Raw genomic sequence first — 25,874 nt, forward strand, 5'->3', positions numbered from 1 at the left:
GTGGCTCTGGCATAGGCCAGTGGCTACAGCTCCAATTAGAACTCTAGCCTGGGAATCTCCATATGCCGCAGGAGCGGCCCTAGAAAAGACAAAAAGACTAAAAAAAAAAAAAAAAAAGAGAGAGACAGGATATTTGAAAAGTCATGAAGATTATTATTAAAATCAGAACTATATAAATTAAAAGGAAATAAAATGAACAATAGGGTCCTTTGTGTTTTTTTTCCTCAGGTTCACTTAAACCTGCAGAAGCATGACTGACCTCTTAAGAAGTGTTGTGACCGTCATCGATGTTTTCTATAAATATACCCAGCAGGATGGGGAGTGTGGCACGTTGAGCAAGGATGAGCTAAAGGAACTTCTGGAGAAAGAGTTTCGTCCAATTCTGAAGGTGAGGACTGAAAGCTGCTAGGGTCTTATACATTCCCCATTATATGACCAAAGATTAGCTCAAAAATGCACAGTCCCCATGGTATTTGAGCTAACCCCATGAGCACTATTTTTGGGGAGGACATCAGAAAGTCTGCTGAGGCAACATTTATTTTTAGAAATGTGTTTTCTCCCTCACTTTCCTGCATACTCTCACAATACAGACCCTGAGATTATTTTTATGCCCCCAGGTTTTTCCTTCCGAAAAATCAGAAAATAAATTTGGGCTAATACATCAATTTAAAAATTACCCTAGCAAATGAGGAGAAAATGTATTGCAAGACTTAAACGTATTTAAAACTAAAATACACCAGGTACTGACCTTGGTTTATTCAACGCCTTCCTCTATGCAATACCTGAGTACTAGTCCTCTAGCTTAGATCCCTAAACTGTATCTGGCTGAGGATCCCAATAGTCTTTATTCTTTTCTATTACCTCTTCACAACTGATGGGTCCTATATTTAAATACCTAATGTCAAAAATCCACAATTCTACACCTCTACTTGAATATTTTAGCTAAGTGTATGGAGGCTGACCATGTCTTCTTTGCTGTGTTGCTTGTATATAGAACCCAGATGATCCAGACACAGTGGATGTCATCATGCATATGCTGGATCGAGATCATGATCGAAGATTGGACTTTACTGAGTTTCTTCTGATGGTATTCAAGCTCGCTATGGCCTGCAACAAGGTCCTCAGCAAAGAATACTGTAAAGCTTCAGGGTCAAAGAAGCACAGACATAGTCGCCAATACCAAGATGAAGAAAGTGAAACAGAAGAGGAAGAAGAGGATACATCGGGACAGAAATCAGGTTACAAATATTCAAGTTGGAGTGAGGGAGAGGAGCATGGTTATAGTTCTGAGGGTTTGAGGGGTTCTGCAAAACAGAGACATGGGTCCAGGAGGCTGGGGAGGCATGGTGATTTATCTAGCTCAGAGAACCAAAAGGGATCTGAAAAAAGGCACTGTGGGTCCAGCTCTGGTCACTCACAGAGTAGTGGCAAACAAAGACATGGTTCCAGCTCTGGAGAGTTGGGGGAAAGAAGAAGCAAGTCACGTGTTAACCCCTCTAGGGAATCTGGGGAAGAATATGAATCTGGATCTGGATCTGGATCAAGAAGTGGGGGAAGGAAAAGTCATGGTGGTCTGTCACACGGATTAGACATTAGTGAACATGAATCTAGCAAATCAAGTGGGTGTGGAAGGCCACAAAATGCTTCTAGTTCTTATCAGGAAGGTCAATTTGGAGGGCAAGGAAACCAATCTAGCTGTACCCCGTCAGGTTATGAATCTGGAAGCAGTGGAGGACAAGGTCATAGATGTCTCTCAGGAGGTCAGTCATGTGGATATGGTCAACATGAGCCTAGCTCTTGTGGCCAGTCTTCAAGTCAGAGAGGATATGGATCTAAAGCATGTGGTCAACCACAGAATTGTGGAGCACAACAGGGAACAGGTTCAAGTCAGTCCTCTTGCTGTGGGCAAAATGAATCTGGAGCAAGTCAATCTTCTAATTATGGTCAACATGGATCTTCCTGTGGATACTCTTCCAAATCTCATCAAAAAGGGTCTGGTTCAAATGAATATTCTAAATGTGGTCAACATAGATCCAGCTCAGGTCAGTCCACTGGCTTTGGACAACATGGGTCAGGCTCAGGTCAGTTCTCTGGCTTTGAACAAGGCTCATGTTCAGGCCAATCACCTAGCTTTGGAAAACAGGGGTCAGGCTCAGGTCAGTCTTCTGGCTCTGGTCAACATGGGCCTAGTTCACATCAGTCCTCTAGTTTTGAATACCATGAGTCTAGATCAGGGCAGTCTGGCTCAGGACAACATGGGTCAGGCTCAGGCCAGTCCTCTGGCTTTGGACACCATGGGTCAGCCTCAGGTCAGTCTTCAGGCTCTGGACAACATGGGTCTGGTCCGCATCAGTCTTCTAGTTTTGAGCACCATGAGTCCAGATCAGGGCAGTCTGGCTGTGGCCAACATGGGTCAGGCTCAGGCCAGTCCTCTGGCTCTGGACAACATGGGTCAGGCTCAGGCCAGTCCTCTGGCTCTGGAAAACATGGGTCTAGTTCACATCAGTCCTCTAGTTTTGAACACCATGAGTCTAGATCAGGGCAGTCTGGCTGTGGCCAACATGGGTCAGGCTCAGGTCAATCCACTGGCTCTGGAAAACATGGCTCAGCCTCAGGTCAGTCCTCTGGCTCTGGACAACATGGGTCTAGTTCACATCAGTCCTCTAGTTTTGAACACCATGAGTCCAGATCAGGGCAGTCTGGCTCAGGACAACATGGGTCAGGCTCAGGCCAGTCCTCTGGCTTTGGCCAACATGCGTCAGGCTCAGGTCAATCCTCCGGCTCTGGACACCGTGGGTCAGCCTCAGGCCAGTCCTCTGGCTCTGGACAACATGGTTCAGCCTTAGGTCAGTCTTCTGGCTCTGGACTACATGGGTCTAGTTCACATCAGTCCTCTAGTTTTGAGCACCATGAGTCCAGATCAGGGCAGTCTGGCCGTGGCCAACACAGGTCAGGCTCAGGCCAGTCCTCTGGCTGGGGCCAACATGGGTCAGGCTCAGGTCAATACTCTGGCTCTGGACAACATGGGTCAGGCTCAGGCCAGTCCTCTGGCTCTGGAAAACATGGGTCTAGTTCGCATCAGTCCTCTAGTTTTGAATACCATGAGTCTAGATCAGGGCAGTCTGGCTGTGGCCAACATGGGTCAGGCTCAGGCCAGTCCTCTGGCTTTGGCCCACATGGGTCAGGCTCAGGTCAATCCTCTGGCTTTGGCCGACATGGGTCAGCCTCAGGCCAGTCCTCTGGCTCTGGACAACATGGCTCAGCCTCAGGCCAGTCCTCTGGCTCTGGACAACATGGGTCTAGTTCACATCAGTCCTCTAGTTTTGAGCACCATGAGTCCAGATCAGGGCAGTCTGGCTCAGGACAACATGGGTCAGGCTCAGGCCAGTCCTCTGGCTTTGGCCAACATGGGTCAGGCTCAGGTCAATCCTCTGGCTCTGGACACCGTGGGTCAGCCTCAGTCCAGTCCTCTGGCTCTGGACAACATGGGTCAGGCTCAGGCCAGTCCTCTGGCTCTGGACAACATGGGTCTAGTTCGCATCAGTCCTCTAGTTTTGAGCACCATGAGTCCAGATCAGGGCAGTCTGGCTGTGGCCAACATGGGTCAGGCTCAGGCCAGTCCTCTGGCTGTGGCCAACATGGGTCAGCCTCAGGCCAGTCCTCTGGCTCTGGACAACATGGGTCAGGCTCAGGCCAGTCCTCTGGCTCTGGACAACATGGGTCTAGTTCACATCAGTCCTCTAGTTTTGAGCACCATGAGTCCAGATCAGGGCAGTCTGGCTGTGGCCAACACGGGTCAGGCTCAGGCCAGTCCTCTGGCTTTGGCCTACACGGGTCAGCCTCAGGCCAGTCCTCTGGCTCTGGACAACATGGGTCAGGCTCAGGCCAGTCCTCTGGCTCTGGACAACATGGGTCTAGTTCGCATCAGTCCTCTAGTTTTGAGCACCATGAGTCCAGATCAGGGCAGTCTGGCTGTGGCCAACACGGGTCAGGCTCAGGCCAGTCCTCTGGCTGTGGCCAACATGGGTCAGCCTCAGGCCAGTCCTCTGGCTCTGGACAACATGGGTCAGGCTCAGGCCAGTCCTCTGGCTCTGGACAACATGGGTCTAGTTCACATCAGTCCTCTAGTTTTGAGCACCATGAGTCCAGATCAGGGCAGTCTGGCTGTGGCCAACACGGGTCAGGCTCAGGCCAGTCCTCTGGCTTTGGCCTACACGGGTCAGCCTCAGGCCAGTCCTCTGGCTCTGGACAACATGGGTCAGGCTCAGGCCAGTCCTCTGGCTCTGGAAAACATGGGTCTAGTTCACATCAGTCCTCTAGTTTTGAACACCATGAGTCTAGATCAGGGCAGTCTGGCTGTGGCCAACACAGGTCAGGCTCAGGTCAATCCTCTGGCTCTGGAAAACATGGCTCAGGCTCAGGTCAGTCCTCTGGCTCTGGACAACATGGGTCTAGTTCACATCAGTCCTCTAGTTTTGAACACCATGAGTCCAGATCAGGGCAGTCTGGCTCAGGACAACATGGGTCAGGCTCAGGCCAGTCCTCTGGCTTTGGCCAACATGCGTCAGGCTCAGGTCAATCCTCCGGCTCTGGACACCGTGGGTCAGCCTCAGGCCAGTCCTCTGGCTCTGGACAACATGGCTCAGCCTTAGGTCAGTCTTCTGGCTCTGGACTACATGGGTCTAGTTCACATCAGTCCTCTAGTTTTGAGCACCATGAGTCCAGATCAGGGCAGTCTGGCTGTGGCCAACACAGGTCAGGCTCAGGCCAGTCCTCTGGCTGTGGCCAACACGGGTCAGGCTCAGGCCAGTCCTCTGGCTCTGGAAAACATGGGTCTAGTTCGCATCAGTCCTCTAGTTTTGAATACCATGAGTCTAGATCAGGGCAGTCTGGCTATGGCCAACTCGGGTCAGGCTCAGGCCAGTCCTCTGGCTTTGGCCAACACAGGTCAGGCTCAGGTCAATCCTCTGGCTTTGGCCCACATGGGTCAGCCTCAGGCCAGTCCTCTGGCTCTGGAAAACATGGCTCAGCCTCAGGCCAGTCCTCTGGCTCTGGACTACATGGGTCTAGTTCACATCAGTCCTCTAGTTTTGAGCACCATGAGTCCAGATCAGGGCAGTCTGGCTCAGGACAACATGGGTCAGGCTCAGGCCAGTCCTCTGGCTTTGGCCAACATGGGTCAGGCTCAGGTCAATCCTCTGGCTCTGGACACCGTCGGTCAGCCTCAGGCCAGTCCTCTGGCTCTGGACAACATGGATCAGGCTCAGGCCAGTCCTCTGGCTCTGGTCATCATGGGTCTAGTTCACATCAGTCCTCTAGTTTTGAGCACCATGAGTCCAGATCAAGGCAGTCTGGCTGTGGCCAACACGGGTCAGGCTCAGGCCAGTCCTCTGGCTGTGGCCAACATGGGTCAGCCTCAGGCCAGTCCTCTGGCTCTGGACAACATGGCTCAGGCTCAGGCCAGTCCTCTGGCTCTGGACAACATGGGTCTAGTTCACATAAGTCCTCTGGCTCTGGAAAACATGGCTCAGGCTCAGGTCAGTCTTCTGGCTCTGGACAACGTGGGTCTAGTCCGCATCAGTCCTCTAGTTTTGAGCACCATGAGTCCAGATCAGGGCAGTCTGGCTCAGGACAACATGGGTCAGGCTCAGGCCAGTCCTCTGGCTTTAGCCAACATGGGTCAGCCTCAGGTCAGTCCTCTGGCTGTGGACAACATGGGTCAGGCTCAAGCCAGTCCTCTGGCTCTGGACAACATGGGTCTAGTTCACATCAGTCCTCTAGTTTTGAACACCATGAGTCTAGATCAGGGCAGTCTGGCTGTGGCCAACATGGGTCAGGCTCAGGTCAATCCTCTGGCTCTGGAAAACATGGCTCAGCCTCAGGTCAGTCCTCTGGCTCTGGACAACATGGGTCTAGTTCACATCAGTCCTCTAGTTTTGAACACCATGAGTCCAGATCAGGGCAGTCTGGCTCAGGACAACATGGGTCAGGCTCAGGCCAGTCCTCTGGCTTTGGCCAACATGCGTCAGGCTCAGGTCAATCCTCTGGCTCTGGACACCGTGGGTCAGCCTCAGGCCAGTCCTCTGGCTCTGGACAACATGGCTCAGCCTTAGGTCAGTCTTCTGGCTCTGGACTACATGGGTCTAGTTCACATCAGTCCTCTAGTTTTGAGCACCATGAGTCCAGATCAGGGCAGTCTGGCTGTGGCCAACACAGGTCAGGCTCAGGCCAGTCCTCTGGCTGTGGCCAACACGGGTCAGGCTCAGGCCAGTCCTCTGGCTCTGGACAACATGGCTCAGCCTCAGGCCAGTCCTCTGGCTCTGGACAACATGGGTCTAGTTCGCATCAGTCCTCTAGTTTTGAATACCATGAGTCTAGATCAGGGCAGTCTGGCTATGGCCAACATGGGTCAGGCTCAGGTCAATCCTCTGGCTCTGGACACCATGGGTCAGCCTCAGGCCAGTCCTCTGGCTCTGGACAACATGGGTCAGCCTCAGGCCAGTCCTCTGGCTCTGGACAACATGGGTCTAGTTCGCATCAGTCCTCTAGTTTTGAGCACCATGAGTCCAGATCAGGGCAGTCTGGCTGTGGCCAACACGGGTCAGGCTCAGGCCAGTCCTCTGGCTGTGGCCAACATGGGTCAGCCTCAGGCCAGTCCTCTGGCTCTGGACAACATGGGTCAAGCTCAAGTCAGTCTTCTGTCTCTGGACAACATGGGTCTAGTTCACATCAGTCCTCTAGTTTTGAACACCATGAGTTCAGATCAGGGCAGTCTGGCTGTGGGCAACACGGGTCAGGCTCAGGCCAGTCCTCTGGCTCTGGCCAACATGGGTTAGGCTCAGGCCAGTCCTCTGGCTCTGGTCAACATGGGTCTAGTTCGCATCAGCCCTCTACTTTTGAGCACCATGAGTCCAGATCAGGGCAGTCTGGCTATGGCCAACACAGGTCAGGCTCAGGACAGTCCTCTGGCTCTGGACAACATGGGTCTAGTTCACATCAGTCCTCTAGTTTTGAACACCATGAGTCCAGATCAGGGCAGTCTGGCTGTGGCCAACGCAGGTCAGGCTCAGGACAGTCCTCTGGCTCTGGACAACATGGGTCAGGCTCAGGCCAGTCCTCTGGCTTTGGACACCATGGGTCAGGCTCACACCAGTCCTCTGGCTCTGGACAACATGGGTCAGGCTCAGGCCAGTCCTCTGGCTCTGGACAACATGGCTCAGCCTCAGGTCAGTCTTCTGGCTCTGGACTACATGGGTCTAGTTCACATCATTCCTTTGGTTTTGAATACCATGAGTCTAGATCAGGGCAGTCTGGCTATGGCCAACACGGGTCAGGCTCAGGCCAGTCCTCTGGCTGTGGACACCATAGGTCAGGTTCAGGCCAATCCTCTGGCTGTGGGCAACATCGGTCAGGCTCAACCCTGTCCTCTGGCTCTGGTCAACATGGGTCTAGTTCATATCAGTCTTCTAGTTTTGAACACCATGAGTCTAGATCAGGGCAGTCTGGCTATGGCCAACATGAGTCAGGCTCAGTGACGTCCTCTGGCTTTGGACAACATGGGTCAAGTTCAAGTCAGTCTTCAGGGTTTGGAGAACATGCGTTTAGCTCAGGGCAATTCTCAGGCTATGAATCTAGGGTAAGTGGACAAGGAAGCTGTGGGCCTAGATCAAGCAAAAAGTATCCAATAAGTGGAAAACCAATATCAGACTCACCCCACAGTCAAACAAGAGGAAGCAGCCAAGAAAGAACTACTTCTCAGAGTGTATTGGGAAATGAGACTGAAGATCAGGAGAGCATTCATGGACAAAACCAACAAAGGCAAGGAACAGATCAGGGAAGGATAGCATCCAGAAGGCAGGAAAAAACACATAGGCAATCAAATGACAGTGAAGGCCACTCAGATACTTTGGAAACATATCATGGTCAAAGACATTCTGCACAAGAATCTAGCAGGAGTGGAAGAAGAAGAGCTAGTGACAATGAGTCCAGTGACAGTGAAAGGCATACAGAAGTCTCACAGAGGCACTCAGGATACATTCATGGTCAAGCTGGATCTCAACATGGAGAATCAGGATCCACAGTTAGAGGCAGACAAGAAACAGATCACAGACAGGCTGGATCTCAACATGGAGAGTCAGGATCAACAGTTCGAGGTGGACAGGGCCCTGCCCGTGGCCAGTCGGGAGATACCTCTAGACATGGCCAATCTAGTCATGGGCAATCCACACACTCTGAGTCCAGAACGGCTGGAAGAAGGGGATCTAGTCAGAGTGAGTCCAGTGACAGTGAAAGGCACTCAGGAGCCTCACAGAGGCACTCGGCATCCACACACGGGCAGGCTGGATCTCAACATGGAGATTCGGGATCCACAGTTAGAGGCAGACAAGAAACAGATCACAGACAGGTTGGATCTCAACATGGAGAGTCAGGATCAACAGTTCGAGGTGGACAGGGCCCTGCCCGTGGCCAGTCGGGAGATACCTCTAGACATGGCCAATCTAGTCATGGGCAATCCACACACTCTGAGTCCAGAACGGCTGGAAGAAGGGGATCTAGTCAGAGTGAGTCCAGTGACGGTGAAGGGCATTCAGGAGCCTCACAGAGGCACTCGGCATCCACACACAGGCAGGCTGGATCTCAACATGGAGATTCGGGATCCACAGTTAGAGGCAGACAAGAAACAGATCACAGACAGGCTGGATCTCAACATGGAGAGTCAGGATCAACAGTTCGAGGTGGACAGGGCCCTGCCCGTGGCCAGTCGGGAGATACCTCTAGACATGGCCAATCTAGTCATGGGCAATCCACACACTCTGAATCCAGAACGGCTGGAAGAAGGGGATCTAGTCAGAGTGAGTCCAGTGACAGTGAAAGGCATTCAGGATATTCACAGAGGCACTCGGCAACCACATATGGGCAGGCTGGATCTGAACATGGAGTGGTGGAACATTCAGGATCTGATACAATAGAGAGACACTGGTCTGGTCATTCAAAGTCACATGATATACACAGGCAGTCACAGGACAACGTAGGCACACCATCCAGTAGCAGTCATGCCCAATCTGGAATAGGTCATTCTCAGACTCATATTAGTAAAAGGCAAAGAAATATATCTGGTCAAGGATGGAGACATGGTAGCTATGGAAGAGAAGAATATGACTATGGGCAGTCTGGGTATGGACCTTCTGGGGACATAACCATATCTAGTCAGAGTGAGTCCAGTGACAGTGAAAGGCATTCAGGAGCATCACAGAGGCACTCCGCATCCACACACGGGCAGGCTGGATCTCAACATGGAGATTCAGCATCTACAGTTAGAGGTAGACGAGGCTCAGCTCATGGTCAGTCTCAACATGGAGATTCGGGATCCACAGTTAGAGGTAGCCCAGGCTCAGCTCATGGTCAGGCTGGATCTCAACATGGAGAGTCAGGATCAACAGTTCGAGGCGGACAGGGCCCTGCCCGGGGCCAGTCGGGAGATACCTCTAGACATGGCCAATCTAGTCATGGGCAATCCACACACTCTGAGTCCAGAACGGCTGGAAGAAGGGGATCTAGTCAGAGTGAGTCCAGTGACGGTGAAGGGCATTCAGGAGCCTCACAGAGGCACTCCGCATCCACACACGGGCAGGCTGGATCTCAACATGGAGATTCAGGATCCACAGTTAGAGGTAGACAAGAAACAGATCACAGACAGGTTGGATCTCAACATAGAGAGTCAGGATCAACAGTTCGAGGTGGACAGGGCCCTGCCCGGGGCCAGTCAGGAGATACCTCTAGACATGGCCAATCTAGTCATGGGCAATCCACACACTCTGAGTCCAGAACGGCTGGAAGAAGGGGATCTAGTCAGAGTGAGTCCAGTGACGGTGAAAGGCATTCAGGAGCCTCACAGAGGCACTCCGCATCCACACACGGGCAGGCTGGATCTCAACATGGAGATTCAGGATCCACAGTTAGAGGCAGACAAGAAACAGATCACAGACAGGCTGGATCTCAACATGGAGAGTCAGGATCAACAGTTCGAGGCGGACAGGGCCCTGCCCGTGGCCAGTCGGGAGATACCTCTAGACATGGCCAATCTAGTCATGGGCAATCCACACACTCTGAATCCAGAACGGCTGGAAGAAGGGGATCTAGTCAGAGTGAGTCCAGTGACGGTGAAAGGCATTCAGGAGCCTCACAGAGGCACTCCGCATCCACACACGGGCAGGCTGGATCTCAACATGGAGATTCGGAATCCACAGTTAGAGGTAGCCCAGGCTCAGCTCATGGTCAGGCTGGATCTCAACATGGAGAGTCAGGATCAACAGTTCGAGGCGGACAGGGCCCTGCCCGTGGCCAGTCGGGAGATACCTCTAGACATGGCCAATCTAGTCATGGGCAATCCACACACTCTGAGTCCAGAACGGCTGGAAGAAGGGGATCTAGTCAGAGTGAGTCCAGTGACGGTGAAAGGCATTCAGGAGCCTCACAGAGGCACTCCGCATCCACACACGGGCAGGCTGGATCTCAACATGGAGATTCGGGATCCACAGTTAGAGGCAGACAAGAAACAGATCACAGACAGGCTGGATCTCAACACGGAGAGTCAGGATCAACAGTTCGAGGCGGACAGGGCCCTGCCCGTGGCCAGTCGGGAGATACCTCTAGACATGGCCAATCTAGTCATGGGCAATCCACACACTCTGAGTCCAGAACGGCTGGAAGAAGGGGATCTAGTCAGAGTGAGTCCAGTGACGGTGAAAGGCATTCAGGAGCCTCACAGAGGCACTCCGCATACACACACGGGCAGGCTGGATCTCAACATGGAGATTCGGGATCCACAGTTAGAGGTAGCCCAGGCTCAGCTCATGGTCAGGCTGGATCTCAACATGGAGAGTCAGGATCAACACTTCGAGGCGGACAGGGCCCTGCCCGTGGCCAGTCGGGAGATACCTCTAGACATGGCCAATCTAGTCATGGGCAATCCACACACTCTGAGTCCAGAACGGCTGGAAAAAGGGGATCTAGTCAGAGTGAGTCCAGTGACGGTGAAAGGCATTCAGGAGCCTCACAGAGGCACTCCGCATCCACACACGGGCAGGCTGGATCTCAACATGGAGATTCGGGATCCACAGTTAGAGGCAGACAAGAAACAGATCACAGACAGGCTGGATCTCAACACGGAGAGTCAGGATCAACAGTTCGAGGCGGACAGGGCCCTGCCCGTGGCCAGTCGGGAGATACCTCTAGACATGGCCAATCTAGTCATGGGCAATCCACACACTCTGAGTCCAGAACGGCTGGAAGAAGGGGATCTAGTCAGAGTGAGTCCAGTGACGGTGAAAGGCATTCAGGAGCCTCACAGAGGCACTCCGCATCCACACACGGGCAGGCTGGATCTCAACATGGAGATTCGGGATCCACAGTTAGAGGTAGCCCAGGCTCAGCTCATGGTCAGGCTGGATCTCAACATGGAGAGTCAGGATCAACAGTTCGAGGCGGACAGGGCCCTGCCCGGGGCCAGTCGGGAGATACCTCTAGACATGGCCAATCTAGTCATGGGCAATCCACACACTCTGAGTCCAGAACGGCTGGAAGAAGGGGATCTAGTCAGAGTGAGTCCAGTGACGGTGAAGGGCATTCAGGAGCCTCACAGAGGCACTCGGCATCCACACACGGGCAGGCTGGATCTCAACATGGAGATTCAGGATCCACAGTTAGAGGTAGACAAGAAACAGATCACAGACAGGTTGGATCTCAACATAGAGAGTCAGGATCAACAGTTCGAGGTGGACAGGGCCCTGCCCGTGGCCAGTCGGGAGATACCTCTAGACATGGCCAATCTAGTCATGGGCAATCCACACACTCTGAATCCAGAACGGCTGGAAGAAGGGGATCTAGTCAGAGTGAGTCCAGTGACGGTGAAAGGCATTCAGGAGCCTCACAGAGGCACTCGGCATCCACACACGGGCAGGCTGGATCTCAACATGGAGATTCGGGATCCACAGTTAGAGGTAGCCCAGGCTCAGCTCATGGTCAGGGTGGATCTCAACATGGAGAGTCAGGATCAACAGTTCGAGGCGGACAGGGCCCTGCCCGGGGCCAGTCGGGAGATACCTCTAGACATAGCCAATCTAGTCATGGGCAATCCACACACTCTGAGTCCAGAACGGCTGGAAGAAGGGGATCTAGTCAGAGTGAGTCCAGTGACGGTGAAGGGCATTCAGGAGCCTCACAGAGGCACTCGGCATCCACACACGGGCAGGCTGGATCTCAACATGGAGATTCAGGATCCACAGTTAGAGGTAGACAAGAAACAGATCACAGACAGGCTGGATCTCAACATAGAGAGTCAGGATCAACAGTTCGAGGCGGACAGGGCCCTGCCCGTGGCCAGTCGGGAGATACCTCTAGACATGGCCAATCTAGTCATGGGCAATCCACACACTCTGAGTCCAGAACGGCTGGAAGAAGGGGATCTAGTCAGAGTGAGTCCAGTGATGGTGAAAGGCATTCAGGAGCCTCACAGAGGCACTCCGCATACACACACGGGCAGGCTGGATCTCAACATGGAGATTCGGGATCCACAGTTAGAGGCAGACAAGAAACAGATCACAGACAGGTTGGATCTCAACATGGAGAGTCAGGATCAACAGTTCGAGGTGGACAGGTCCCTGCCCGTGGCCAGTCGGGAGATACCTCTAGACATGGCCAATCTAGTCATGGGCAATCCACACACTCTGAATCCAGAACGGCTGGAAGAAGGGGATCTAGTCAGAGTGAGTCCAGTGACAGTGAAAGGCACTCAGGAGCCTCACAGAGGCACTCGGCATCCACACACGGGCAGGCTGGATCTCAACATGGAGATTCGGGATCCACAGTTAGAGGCAGACAAGAAACAGATCACAGACAGGCTGGATCTCAACATGGAGAGTCAGGATCAACAGTTCGAGGTGGACAGGGCCCTGCCCGGGGCCAGTCGGGAGATACCTCTAGACATGGCCAATCTAGTCATGGGCAATCCACACACTCTGAGTCCAGAACGGCTGGAAGAAGGGGATCTAGTCAGAGTGAGTCCAGTGACAGTGAAAGGCACTCAGGAGCCTCGCAGAGGCACTCGGCATTCACACATGTGCAGGCTGGATCTCAATATGGAGCGCCTGGACATTCAGGATCTGGTACAATAGAGAGACATTGGTCTAGCCATTCACAGTCACATGATTTTCACACGCAGTCACAGGACAACCTGAGCACACCATCAAGTAGCCATCATGCCCATTCTGTAATAAGCCATTCTCAGTCTCAGATTGGTAAGAGGCAAAGAAATGTATCTGGTCAAGGATGGAGTCATGGTAGCTATGGAAGAGAAGAATATGACTATGGGCAGTCTGGGTATGGGCCTTCTGGGGGCAGCAGAACTAGTAGCCGTAATTCTAGTCCTTTAAGGTCATCAGCTATAGTTGGAATTAAGCAAGAGTCTAAACATGGACATTCAGTTTCTACTTCTGAACATGTGGGATCAAAAAATAGAGAAAGAGCAGCAACAGAACATTCAAGTAGCTGGTCAGAGATAAGTCATGGGCAGTCAAGTGATTCCCATAATGAATCTGAATCCAGTATAACTACAAGGCACAGATCTATTCATGGGCATTCAGTAGCAACTCAGGAACAGTCAAGAGACACTCATGTTCAATCTGGAAGGCATATATCTACTCATAGCAGCCAACCCAGCAACTGCTCTGTATCTGGCCTTGGACAATACTTATCAGCTCCTAGCCATTCAGATTCTAGTTCAATGAGAAAGCAGGGATCCCATAGTGACAGTAAAGAGCATTCAGAAGATTGGGGGGAAAATATTCATGAACAATTAGGATCAAGGCATGGACAGTCAGAGTTCAACTCAGTAGGTATATATGGATCCAGCCAGAAGCACTTGGGAGATACATCTCATGTGCAGGTAAGATACAGCACAAATTTAGCAAGACAGGGATCAAGTGATAGACAATCAGGAGATATTGAAAGTTATTCTGAATTCAGCACCAATGAAAGACTATTATATAGTAATAGCCAGTCAAGTGACAATTATGGGCCATCAATAGTCAGTCGTTTAATTGATAGTGAAGACCCTACAGGAACTGAAGAATTTAGACATAGATATTCATCAGGCAGCACAACCACTTGGTTCGGGGAAAGGCAAAAGCAAGAGTCTGCATCAAGTCTGTTAGGAAGCATGAAATTATATAGTCAGGGTGGTAAGCAGACAAGAGTCTCTGAGGCCCGAGGATACCATGGCAGAGAGCGAACAGACTCGAGTTCCTTTCACTCAGATAGCATCACCCCACTCTATGAATATGTCCAAGAACAAAAGTGCTATTACCTTGAATAGTAATTTTGAACCAACAGAAAACAGACACAAGATAAGAACTCAAAGAAGTGAGACATAAAACATGGAACTGAGATATTAACATGATCCCTTCTTTTGGTAGTGAGGGTATATGTCTGATCTTTTATTTTAACTGTAGTACACTATTCTATTTCTTTTGTTTGGTGCAAGTTTTCTTTTGTAAGGCTCCATAAACACTGAGCCCTTTGGTTACAAAATAGTGGATGGAAGAAGTAAACTGCATTTGGGACTATATTTAGAACTATATGATAATGTGATTGGGTGCTCTGGAATAAAGTGAGCATTTAAAAAATTTTCTGAGTCATAAATATGGATATTCCTGATTGTTTTAATTGATTGCTAACAAACCTATATCCAAGGAATTAAGCTATATTGTTTGAGTCAAAATTTCCCTAATGACATTGTAACATGATCCATGTCCTACAAAGAATGTTGTAGTAGTTGAAGGTTCAGAATATTTGCATCTTTTGTGCCACCACTGGAACGTACTACTACTTTTGAAGTTACTGTCATGACTGCCTGTTTATAGGATCCAGAAAACTGTATTGCCTAAAACTGACAATAAACTTTCCATAAAGTGTATTTTGTTGTCTCTTTTCATCCTCAAAAACACAAGCATAGCCCCTTCCATGCGATCAGATGCATATTTCTTTCGTCTATCTCTAGACACCTAGTTGGCAGGAAAACACCCAGATGCTAATAATAGGGAGTCCAGAGAAGGCAAAAACTCAATCACATCTGATCTTTTCCTTCATCTAATCATCATCCAAAGCATTTACAGGAAAAAATGTTTTATACTGAGGAGTTGACCTCAGATGCTTTGGTTAATCATGATCATCAAAGCAATCATTATTAAACATAACCCCAAGTAGCTATTTCCTGAGACAACACAAGGTGTGAAAATTAGAGTTATGATTCAGACTTCCTCCGTCAAAGATATTTAACTGAAATACCCCTTATCACTGGAGGCTAACATGAGTGGAGGTTAATGGAGTCCTGATGTTTCCTGTCAAATAAAAACAATGAAAAATATACTCCCCCCAGGAGAAAAAAATATGTGATTTTATTATGAACAAAAAGAGGCATAACAGAGAGAAAAATATGTACAAAAGATACTAACTTCAATGAGTTCCTATTGCAGCTCAGTGGGTTAAAAACTCAACATAGTGACCGTGAGGATGTAGGTTCGATCCCTAGCCTCACTCAATGGGCTAAGGATCCAGCATTGCCTCAAACTGTGGTATATAGGTCACAGATGAGGTTCAGATTTGGTGTTGCTGTGGCTGTGGTGTAGGCCTGCAGTTGTAGCTCTGATTTGATCCCTAGTCTGTGAACTACCATATGCCACAGGTGCAACCATTAAAAAAAAAAAAAAAAAGATACTAACGTCAGCAGAAAGTTTACTGCTACAAAACCAAAAGGAAAAGTCCACAATGTCAGAACCAGCATAGACTTTAAAGATCCTTATAATTTACAGATTAAAAGAAAAAAAGTAAGTATATTTAATATGACCCAAAATAACGATAATTCCTTAAATCAGAATTTGATGTTCCATCATCTTCTCCTCCCCCCCAAAAACTCAAGCTACTTTTCTTCTACCTTCACTTTTAAAATTCAAACTAAAGTACAATTAATTACTGGTTGTTCAAGATCACAAGCCACTATTTGGGGACAGAAGTTATATGAAAAACCAAAAAATACTCTCAATCCTCTAATTAGACTTAGAACATATCCTATCTAGCTTTTAATATTTTAAGAACTATGCAAACTTTCAATCATGCTGTGTGATAAATAGAACACTAATCATATTAGTTTATTAGTGAAAGGAAATAAAATTATTGTTACACTGTTAATGATACACATAAAAAAATAACTGAGTACATGGTAGTTAATCCTAATTGGTAGCCAACTCATACAAATCTATTCATGAATGATGATTCATTCATGGAATTAATGCTAATTATTAAAGAATCATAGAAATTTAAATATTACATTTACTCTCATCCAAACAATTTCTACTGTAGGAAAAGTAAATGAGACTAAAAGAGATTAACTTGCTTATATCATGCAAATAATCAGAAGCAATGATATGACAAGGGTGTAGATTTCTGATTCTTAAACCAAAGTTCTTTCCATTCTGCCAGGGGGTCTGCACTCATTCCATTCAACTGTAGTTTCCCATTATTTAATCTCTAAGTACAAAACTTATGAATGTCTAAAATTTCACCAGTCTCCTGAATCAATGCTAATTTGCCGTGTGTGTGTGTGTGTGTGTGTGTGTGTGTGTGTGTGTGTGTGTGTGTACGCACGCGCACGCGTGCATGTATGTGTTTATCAGTCAGGAGTTCCTGATGTGGTGCAGTGGGTTAAGAATCTGACTGCAGAGGCTCAGATCACTGCAGAGGTGTGGGTTCTATCCTGATGTGGCACAGTGGATTAAAGGATTGAACTGCAGCTGCAGCTTGGATTCAATCCCTGACCCGGGAACTTCTGTATGTCACAGGTACAGCTATAAAAAAATATATTATTCACCAGTCATTTCCGTAATTCCCTGTCCATACTCACTTCAATTTTAAATTATCAGTCATTTCCATAATTCCTTGTCCATACTCATTTCAATTTTAGATATAATGAAAAAAATTATATTCCAGACTGCTAAGACCATCAATAATTTGTTTGAAGCAAATTGAAGGCAACCGTCCCTTATAAATTATTTATAATATTCTAAAATAATTCAAAGAGAATTACATTTCCCCCCTCTACAATAAAAGGAATGATAAAAGCGAGACAGCAAGTTATCGTCTACAAGGAAAAAGGTTAGAAACTAGAGTGCCCCCATATGGAAGCTTTATGAACAGTTGAATTTCTTAAATGAAATTCTACTGCAAAAAGAGTCATAGGGTGTGTACCATTAGAGATTTTTCCCTCTACCACCACATGTGTGCCAGCATCCTATGGATAAAACATCTCTGTGTCAAGGAACACCAAATGATGTCAAAGCATTCTTCATAGCATGTCTGTACTATTAGGGAGGAGCACATGGTCCTGAGGAGAAATTCTGAATGGCTAAATTAGCAGAAACAAAGATAAAATTATTCTTTTCCCAAACATTCTAGAGAAAGATGAGCTTTGGATGTGTGAAATTGAAGGTGAGCTTGTACTTGACACATGCATACACTGGCTGCTTTGTTGAAGTGTAAGTCATAGTCCTCTGTGTTATGAGAGTTTGTGGTCACCAGAAAGGACCTTCTAAAATAATACTACATGCAATCTAAGGTGAGTCTATAAGCTGTGGGGGCAATGAGCAAGATGAAGTAGAACAGAAAAGTATAAAGAATGAGGTAATGCTGGAGTTGACTGGAAATGAGTCAAGGCAATAAATAGAAGGCAGCTTCCTCTCTAATAATACAGTACTTGGCATAATTAAAAGTCCACTAATCCAGACTCTGAAATCTATTTTAAGCAACATCTTACCATCTTTGGGGAGCATGATAAGTGAACGTAAGTGAAGTTCCACTTATGAAGTACATATAGGTTCCAGTAGGAGAAGTTTTTAAGTATTTTCTTGGTATTATGAAGCCATCTAGCACAAGGAAGTATGGAATTTGCAAGGGATGTGCCCATTTTAAAAGCTTACTTAGATATTTTAAATTGTCTCTGATTCTATTTTATTCATTTCCTCTATCGCCTACAAAAAAGTAATTAGGAAAAGGACAAAATGGAGAACCACTCTCTGTTCCCAAACACTTAGATGTGTTTCTGGCTTTACCAATGTTCTCTAGGAATAAATTTTTAAGGGTTAACTGATTATCAGTCCTTCGTAAGAAAATAGACATGAAGAGTAGGAGAAGCAATGTCCCACAGTGAGGCTATTAGAGAAGGGAACATATAGAGGGACTCTGAAATATACAAACAAGATGGTCTGCTGAGTGGGGTTGAGGGGAATAGCACCTAAGGACTTAATAACTTAGATACCAGTGTAGATTACTTAGATTACTTCTCTAGGGCTGGGAGTCAAAAAAAAAAAAAAAAAAAAAAAACTTGAGTTCTAGTCTACTATTATTTGATTTAATACAAAACATTCAATATTTGTATTGTTTATTTCACAGTGGATTATAGAAAGAAAAGTAAAATTTACTGAATGCCTACTTACTATGCTTCAGATATTTTCCCTACAACAACCTTGCAAATCAAAAATTATTCATACTTTACAGACAGAATTGAGGCTTAGAGAATTTTTTACAAACTTATTCAAAGCCATATAGCTGGTGTGCAGCAAAGCAGCAAAGTCAGACTCCACTCATGCAAAAGCACAGGTATCTTCTACTCCTCCAGGCTACCCAACACAGAACTCTACGCCCAGAGAGCATACATCAAGTGCTGGTTTCTCTTACTTTCTTTCCTTGAAAAATCAGCTCATGTCTCTTCTTTGAGATTAGATTACATTAGATAGATAGATAGATAGATAGATAGATAGATAGATAGATAGATAGATAGATAGATAGAGATAGATAGATTGATTTTTGAAATTTTTAAATGTTAAAGTCTTCACCATACCTCACTCAGCAGTATCTTTTCTTCCCCCTTTTGTTAAGAGGGCTTTTATAAACAGTAACCCAACCCTTCTTCCTCAAATTCTCAATATGTACTTTGTCAGCTCTGATGTTGTTGAATTGCTCGGCTGCCTGGGATGTCTTAAAACTCAGTCAGCTAATATACAAACAAAACCACATCGCATTCATACTAATTTATTCCAAGTAGCATTTACAATGCATTAGAGAAATTATTTCCAATTGATGCAATTTCAGGGGCTGGACCAGGGTTATGCTGCCTCCCAAAGCTCACCACATAAGCCCTAGATTTGAATGTTTGGGGGAGTAGGGGAATACCCAACAGCCTTTATTTTCTAACAACATTACTATCTAGTTCCTATGGCTTTTTTCCTCCAAATCCTTGCCTCACTCTTCCTAATACATTTCCTGACAAGTTTTGTCAGACTTAGCTAGCCAAGCCTGTAAGAATAAATGGCTGGGCTCCACCTATGTCTGACAAAATAGTCACATTTCTATAGCTCTCAAGTAATCTGAGAATGCGGGCTAGGCTGATGTGCAATCCCTCTCCGATCAGTTTGATGACAGGATCAAGATGATCCAGATAATGTGGGTGTTGTCAATGCAATATTAGGATCATTCGTTCACTCATTCATTGGAGGGGAGTTAATAGCTACTTAGCTGACAGACACTACACATGGCACTGAAGTTACAAATATGAGAAAGACACCATCCCTGTCTTTTAGGAGTTTAAATATTCATTAAGGAGACCAAAATATGATAAAGCAACAGATATGAATACTGTGGCATGTGTGATAAGAGATATAATCAAGGGATTGTGTTTGCAGTGAAGTTATCAATTGATTTTAACTCTGATTAAAAGTGTAGAAACAAAATTCAAAGAAATCTTAAGTGGAGAATTTTGTGATAAGTCTCCAGAAATGACCAGGAGTTATCTAGGTTTACTTAGAAAGACTATCCCAGAAACACATATTTTTAATATTTTTAATGTGTGTAAAGTCTTTAAGAAAGAACATGGTGAGCTAAGGGAATATGAAAATAATTCAGCATAGGTAAGATACAGGTTGTATGTGGCAGCATGGCAAGAAAGGATGTCAGAACAGGTAGAGGCTGGGTCACAATGAACCATATAAGCCTTACTAGGAATTTTATTCTTTATCTGCAAGCAATGAGGAATAACTAAAGGGCTTTTATAAAATCAGGTATCATATATTCATTTCAGAAAAGTTTTGTTTTTGTTTTTGTTTTTTTGTGGCAGAAGGGCAATACTGGAGATGTGAAGACCAACCCAACAACTACTACAACAGTCTGGGTAAAAGTGAACAGAGGTTACATGGGGTACATAAAAGGAGCTGGATGCTAAACATATTTCTGAAATTTGTGGCTAGATGGCATATAGTGACTGAAATGAAGGTGTCTGAGATGACCTGCTAGATCTCGGGCTTGAATCATCAAATAGACAGAGCAAGTGTGTAGGAAGGGGAAAAAATGAGACTTTGATGAGAGTAAACTTTGCTAATATTTCCTTTATATGGTATTAAGTTTGGTTCAGGCCATTGAGAATATACAGAAACCTAGAAGTTCAAAAGTGACCAACAGGCTATACTAGTCTACTGATATGATTCATTTAGTTTCATCACTAGTTCACACCTTTTAAAATATGAATTAGTTAACAATGTTTAGAAATTGGGAAATAGGAAGACACACACACACACACACACACACACAAACACACACACACACACTCCTTGGATTTCTGTTTTCTCTTAAGCCAAATATCTAGCCTGGGCCAACACACCTCTCTGAACATTCAGCCAGGTCTGAGTGGCTGTGATCTCACTTTGGACTGGACATATGCAAGCCAATTCATGAGAGGTCCTACCATTCGGTCTCTCCTACACCGAAGCCAGCTTCATTCACTTTGGGCCTTACATGGATGATTCCATTTAATAATCATATTAATTTTGAAAATTAGGTATTCTTATCCTTACTTTATGGTTGATGAAACTTGCTGTTTTTGTCTTTGTGTTTATTTGATAAGAGGAAAGAGAAACAGAGTACAACATCAAAAAAGAGTCTTAGGTTTTACCTTTAACAGAAATTTCATAGCTGAAAAAGACACTGAAGATTATCTAGGTCAATGGCTATAAACCTTTCATTGCTATTTTCATTGTTCCATAACCATTTAGGTATCTCTCTCCCGAGTGACCTCCCCTCAAAAAAATGTACATTCCTACCTACACACAAATTTTTAATTTCAAGGGCTTGACAGACCCTCAGAATATGCTCATAGATATTGACAGATTAGGAACCCATGATTATTTGTGGGAAGTCAATCTCAATCACACACAATTAATATATATCGATTCTTTAATCAGAACAAAGCTGAAGACTTGAGAAAGCAGGAATTCATCCAACAGTACGAACTCCAAGTGTTGCTTTAGGGTTGTAGAAGGAAAATGCTTTCTTAACTCCCCAGTACCACTCAAAATATATGCGAGTGTCAAATATGCAAAAGAATAGCTCATTCAAAGAGACTGTATGTTATCGAAGAACAGAATAAAATCTGATTTTTTTTGCCTGGAAAAAAAAAAAAAAAAAAAGAAAGGAAAAAAGAAATTCCCAATTGAAATGCCCTGTTCCAAATTTTGGATACTTCCTGCTGAGGCAGGGAAAGCATTTACTATGATAGGAATTCTTTTTTATTTCCTGTGGTATTCAAGTTTAAAGAAAAGTTAAAATAAAAAGCACTTAATGTTTCTCAAAAAAAAAAGCTCAGTTCTTTTTCTACCATATTCTGTTGTCTTTTGGTAACAGAACCAAAGGGAAATGGATTTGAGTCCGTGTAAACCGAGGTTAAAGGAAAACTCAACATGAGTCCAGCTTTTTAAGTAGTCTTAATGTTTTTTATTTATTATTGGCATATCACATAAACATGCATGCCTGCTAGTACAATGAGTCAATTTACTACTATAAATAAATAAAAGGTGCATCAAAATTATCCTCATCTCTATTAAATATACACATAAAAATTACTGTGCACATCATTATTAATTCATACAATGCATTCTTTCAATAAAAACATACCACAGAATAATATAAAGTGTTTTTTGAATTAATTTTAATTATAAAATAACATGAATATATTTTTCCTTTTAAAATTAGAATTATTTACAGATAAGGTGACAGTCCTTTCTGACCTTCATCCAAATTCAATTCCTTTTCTCTTTCCCCAAAGATAATCACTGGGAAGTTGAACTTTATTCCTTCCAGACACCTTAAAGATATTTTTATACATACATACCATTAAAAAGAAAAAATATTTAGTGTACATCATGCATTTTCATATGAAAGAGGTCATATAATGTACTTATATTCTGCATTATACATTTTTCACTGAATAATGTTTGGAGATGTTGACTTACATAAACCTGGTTCATTCATTTTAGCTGTTATAGAATTCTATCATATAGATATATCCATTTTTATTTAGCTATTTATCTCTTGGTGGGCATTTAGGTTTTTTTCAGTTTTCCAGTATTGCAAACAGTGCTGCAATTAATATCTTGCCCTTGTCTCCTTGTTCATACATGTAAGTGTTTCTCTAGCGTGGAAACCTAGAATGGAATTATTGGCAGATAGGATGTGTGCAATTTTATTTATTAACTTTTAACTTTTTTATTTTTTTGTCTTTTCTAGGGCTGCACCTGCGGCATATGGAGGTTCCCAGGCTAGGGGTCTAAATGGAGCTGTAGCCGCCAGCTTACACCACAGCCACAACAATGCCAGATCCCAGCCGCGTCTGCAACCGACACCACAGCTCACAGCAACATGGGATCCTTAACCCACTGAGCAAGGCCAGGGATCGAACCCACAACCTCATGGTTCCCAGTCGGATTCGTTAACCACTGAGCCATGATGGGAACTCCGTGTGCAATTTTAAGTTTAATAGATATTGCTAAATTATCCTCTAAGGTAAATGTACCAAATTACCCTACTATCAGAAGTATATGAAAGTTCCCTTTTCTCAACACTGGACCAAAAGTTCATATTATCGACTTTAGAGGCTTTGCTAATTTTATGGGTAAATAACAGTATCTATCATCATTAACATTTTCCTAAATACCGACAGGCTGTTTTCTCTAAATTGTAGGCTTTATTTTTTCTTCCTTTTTTTTTTTTTTTTTTTTGCCATTAAGTCTTAGGTATAAATAAGGGAAGCAAGCCATCCCAAACATAGGGAAGTACTGAATGATTACTATTCACTGAGCTTGACCAGAGACAAACATTCTTTAAACTTTTTTATTTTTGACCCTCTGCACCCATTTCTCCCACCCTCCTCTTCATTGACTCTACCTCTGAGAACTACCAATTTTCTGTTCTCTGTATCTATGAGCTTGTTTTGTGTGTGTTGTTGTTGTTGTTGATATTTTACATCCTACATATAAGAGAAATCATGCAGCATTTGTCTTTCTCTGACTTTTTTCACTTAGCATAATGCCCTCAAAGTTCATCCACGTTGTCATAAATGGCAGAATTTCCTTCCTTCTTTTTTGGATGATTAATATTTCTTTATCCATTAATTCATCTATTGATGAGGTTGTTTCCATATCTTGAATATTGTTGATAATGCTGCAATGAACATGGGAGTACATATATCTTTCTGATTTAGTGTTTTCATTTTCTTTGGAAAAATATGCAGAAGAGGAATTGCAGAATAATATGGTACCTCTATTTTTAAGTTTGAGAAATCTCCACACTGTTTTCCACAGTGGCTGTACCAATTTACATTCCTGCCAACAATGGACAAGGGTTCCCTTTTCTCCACACTTTCACCAACACTTGCCATTCCTTTTGTTTTTGAAAATAGGAATTCTAAAGGGTGAGATGACATCTCATTGGGGTTTTGGTTTGTATTTTCCTGATGATTAATATAACTTCTTTGGAAAAATACCTATTCGGATAAATCTTCTGCTCATCTTTTAATAAGATTTTTTTCTGCTATTAGGTTGTATAAGTTCTTTACATAATTTGGATATTAGCCCCTCATCGGATTTATGATTTGAAAATATTTTCTTCCATTTAATGGGTTGCCTTTTTCTTTTGCTGATGGTTTCCTTCACTGTGCAAAAGCTTTTTAGTTTGATGTAGTCCCACTTGCTTGTTTTTGTTGATGTTTTGCCTTTAGTGTAAAATTCAAAAAATCATTACAAAGATCTGTTAAGGAGTATACTGCCTATGTTTTCTAGGAGTTTTATGGTTTCAGGTCTTATGTTCAAGTCTTTAATTCATTTTGAATTAGTTTTTGTGTACAGTGTAAGACAATGGTCAAGTTTCATTCTTTTGCATGTGATTGTCCAGTTTTCTCCAAACATTTACTGAATAAACTATCCTTTTCCCATTTTATATTCCTGACTCCTTTGTTATAAATTAATTGACTGTGCTATGTTTGGAGTTATTTCTGGGCTCTGAATTCTGTTTCATTGATCTATGTGTCTGTTTCCTATGACAATATGATGCTGTTTTAATTACTATAACTTTGCAATATAGTTTGAAACCAGGAATCATGGTGTCTCCAGGTGTGCTCTTCTTTCTCAAAAGTGCTTTGGCTAATTCAGGGTCCTCTGTGGTTCCATGCAAATTTTAGGATTTTTTCTGTTTCTGTGAAAAAAATGCTTTTGGAATTTTGGTAAGGATTGCATTGAGTCTGTAGATTGTTTTGGGAAGTACACACATTTTAACAATATTAATTCTTCCCATCCATGAGCATGGAATATTCTTCCATTTATTTGTGTCTTCTTTAACTTCTTTCATTAATGTTTTGTACTTTTCAATTAGCAGACATTTCATGCCCTCTCAAACTTTATTAAATAAAAAGGGGAATTTATTGGTTCATGTAATTGAAAGTTCTACATGGGTCTTGCAGCAGTACCCAATTCAAGGCTCAAAGGGTATCATCAGGGTTGAAGGAGTCTCTTAAATTAATTTCTGGCTCTGCTTTCCCCTCTCCTGACCCATTTTCAGGCAGACTGTTGATATATTGTTGCAAGATGGCTGCAAAAGCTAAGTTTACATGCTTCCAGGTTCAATCTCAAGGTGTAAAGAAGGTGAAGGAACATGGAGTTTTATTCTCTTTACTGCTGATTCCCACAAAATTCCTAAGATTCACTCTGCCTTAGTCAGCCCAGGTTGCATGCCCATCTACTGCTGTCTGGTAATATCTAAGAGACATTTTTCACCTCAGAGTCAAAGCTAGACCCTCCATCCTAACCCAAACACATAGAGTAAGAATGGGAAATCAGTGAATTCCCACATGAAAATCAGGGATTGTTACAGAAGGAAGAATTTACACAAGGGAGGCAGACAAGAAATGTACCAAGAGTAATTTTCACCAATTTTTCTAATATTTACATTAATCATTCACTGTTCCCCTAAAGCTAATTTTTCTTCAAATATGAAAAACTTCTCCCTGATCTCCTAGAGTTAGTGAAGTAATCCAATAGGTCATCCTGCACACTGAAAGACGTTCAATAACTTCCATATTCTCAGGGAAATGGGGCCAAATACTGAAGAACAATATTTGCAGTCTAACAAACACCAGTTCTGTAAGATTAATAACACAATACTAATAATTGCCATTTATTGAATACCTGCTATAATGTCAGGCAAAGTGCCAGACTATCGACATATAATTCACTCAAACCTTTGACAACCACACAAATTATGTATTATTATCCTTACTTTAAAGATGAGGAAACAGGAGTTCCCGTCGTGGTGCAGTGGTTAACGAATCCGACTAGGAACCATGAGGTTGCGGGTTCGGTCCCTGCCTTTGCTCAGTGGGTTAACGATCTGGCGTTGCCGTGAGCTGTGGTGTAGGTCGCAGACGCGGCTCAGATCCCACGTTGCTGTGG

The 25,874-nt window shown here is 44.7% G+C and overlaps 3 protein-coding genes across 3 annotated transcripts in view; 2 read left to right on the forward strand and 1 right to left on the reverse strand.

Moving 5' to 3' along the window:
• The window catches only part of CRCT1 (cysteine rich C-terminal 1), a 239,033-nt gene that overhangs the window by 121,477 nt on the left and 91,682 nt on the right, over positions 1-25,874 (reverse strand). The gene's annotated exons all lie outside the window — the stretch shown is intronic.
• LOC146404080 (uncharacterized) lies at positions 251-4,652 on the forward strand. Its single transcript, XM_085020972.1, has 6 exons — positions 251-388; positions 995-2,451; positions 2,536-3,071; positions 3,147-3,302; positions 3,384-3,806; positions 3,919-4,652. Exons 1-6 carry the CDS (start codon positions 251-253, stop codon positions 4,650-4,652), a joined length of 3,444 nt encoding a protein of 1,147 aa, XP_084877098.1.
• LOC110260322 (uncharacterized) lies at positions 7,502-14,971 on the forward strand. Its single transcript, XM_021089813.2, has one exon. The coding sequence runs from the start codon at positions 9,294-9,296 to the stop codon at positions 13,170-13,172; it is 3,879 nt and encodes a 1,292-aa protein (XP_020945472.2). The 5' UTR covers positions 7,502-9,293; the 3' UTR covers positions 13,173-14,971.

Source organism: Sus scrofa, chromosome 4 (genome assembly GCF_054392235.1).
Source record: "Sus scrofa isolate SSC_HxYL_T2T_F1_AM1 chromosome 4, Sscrofa_HxYL_maternal_Yorkshire_Landrace_v2.0, whole genome shotgun sequence".
NCBI classification, from domain to species: Eukaryota; Metazoa; Chordata; class Mammalia; order Artiodactyla; family Suidae; genus Sus; species Sus scrofa.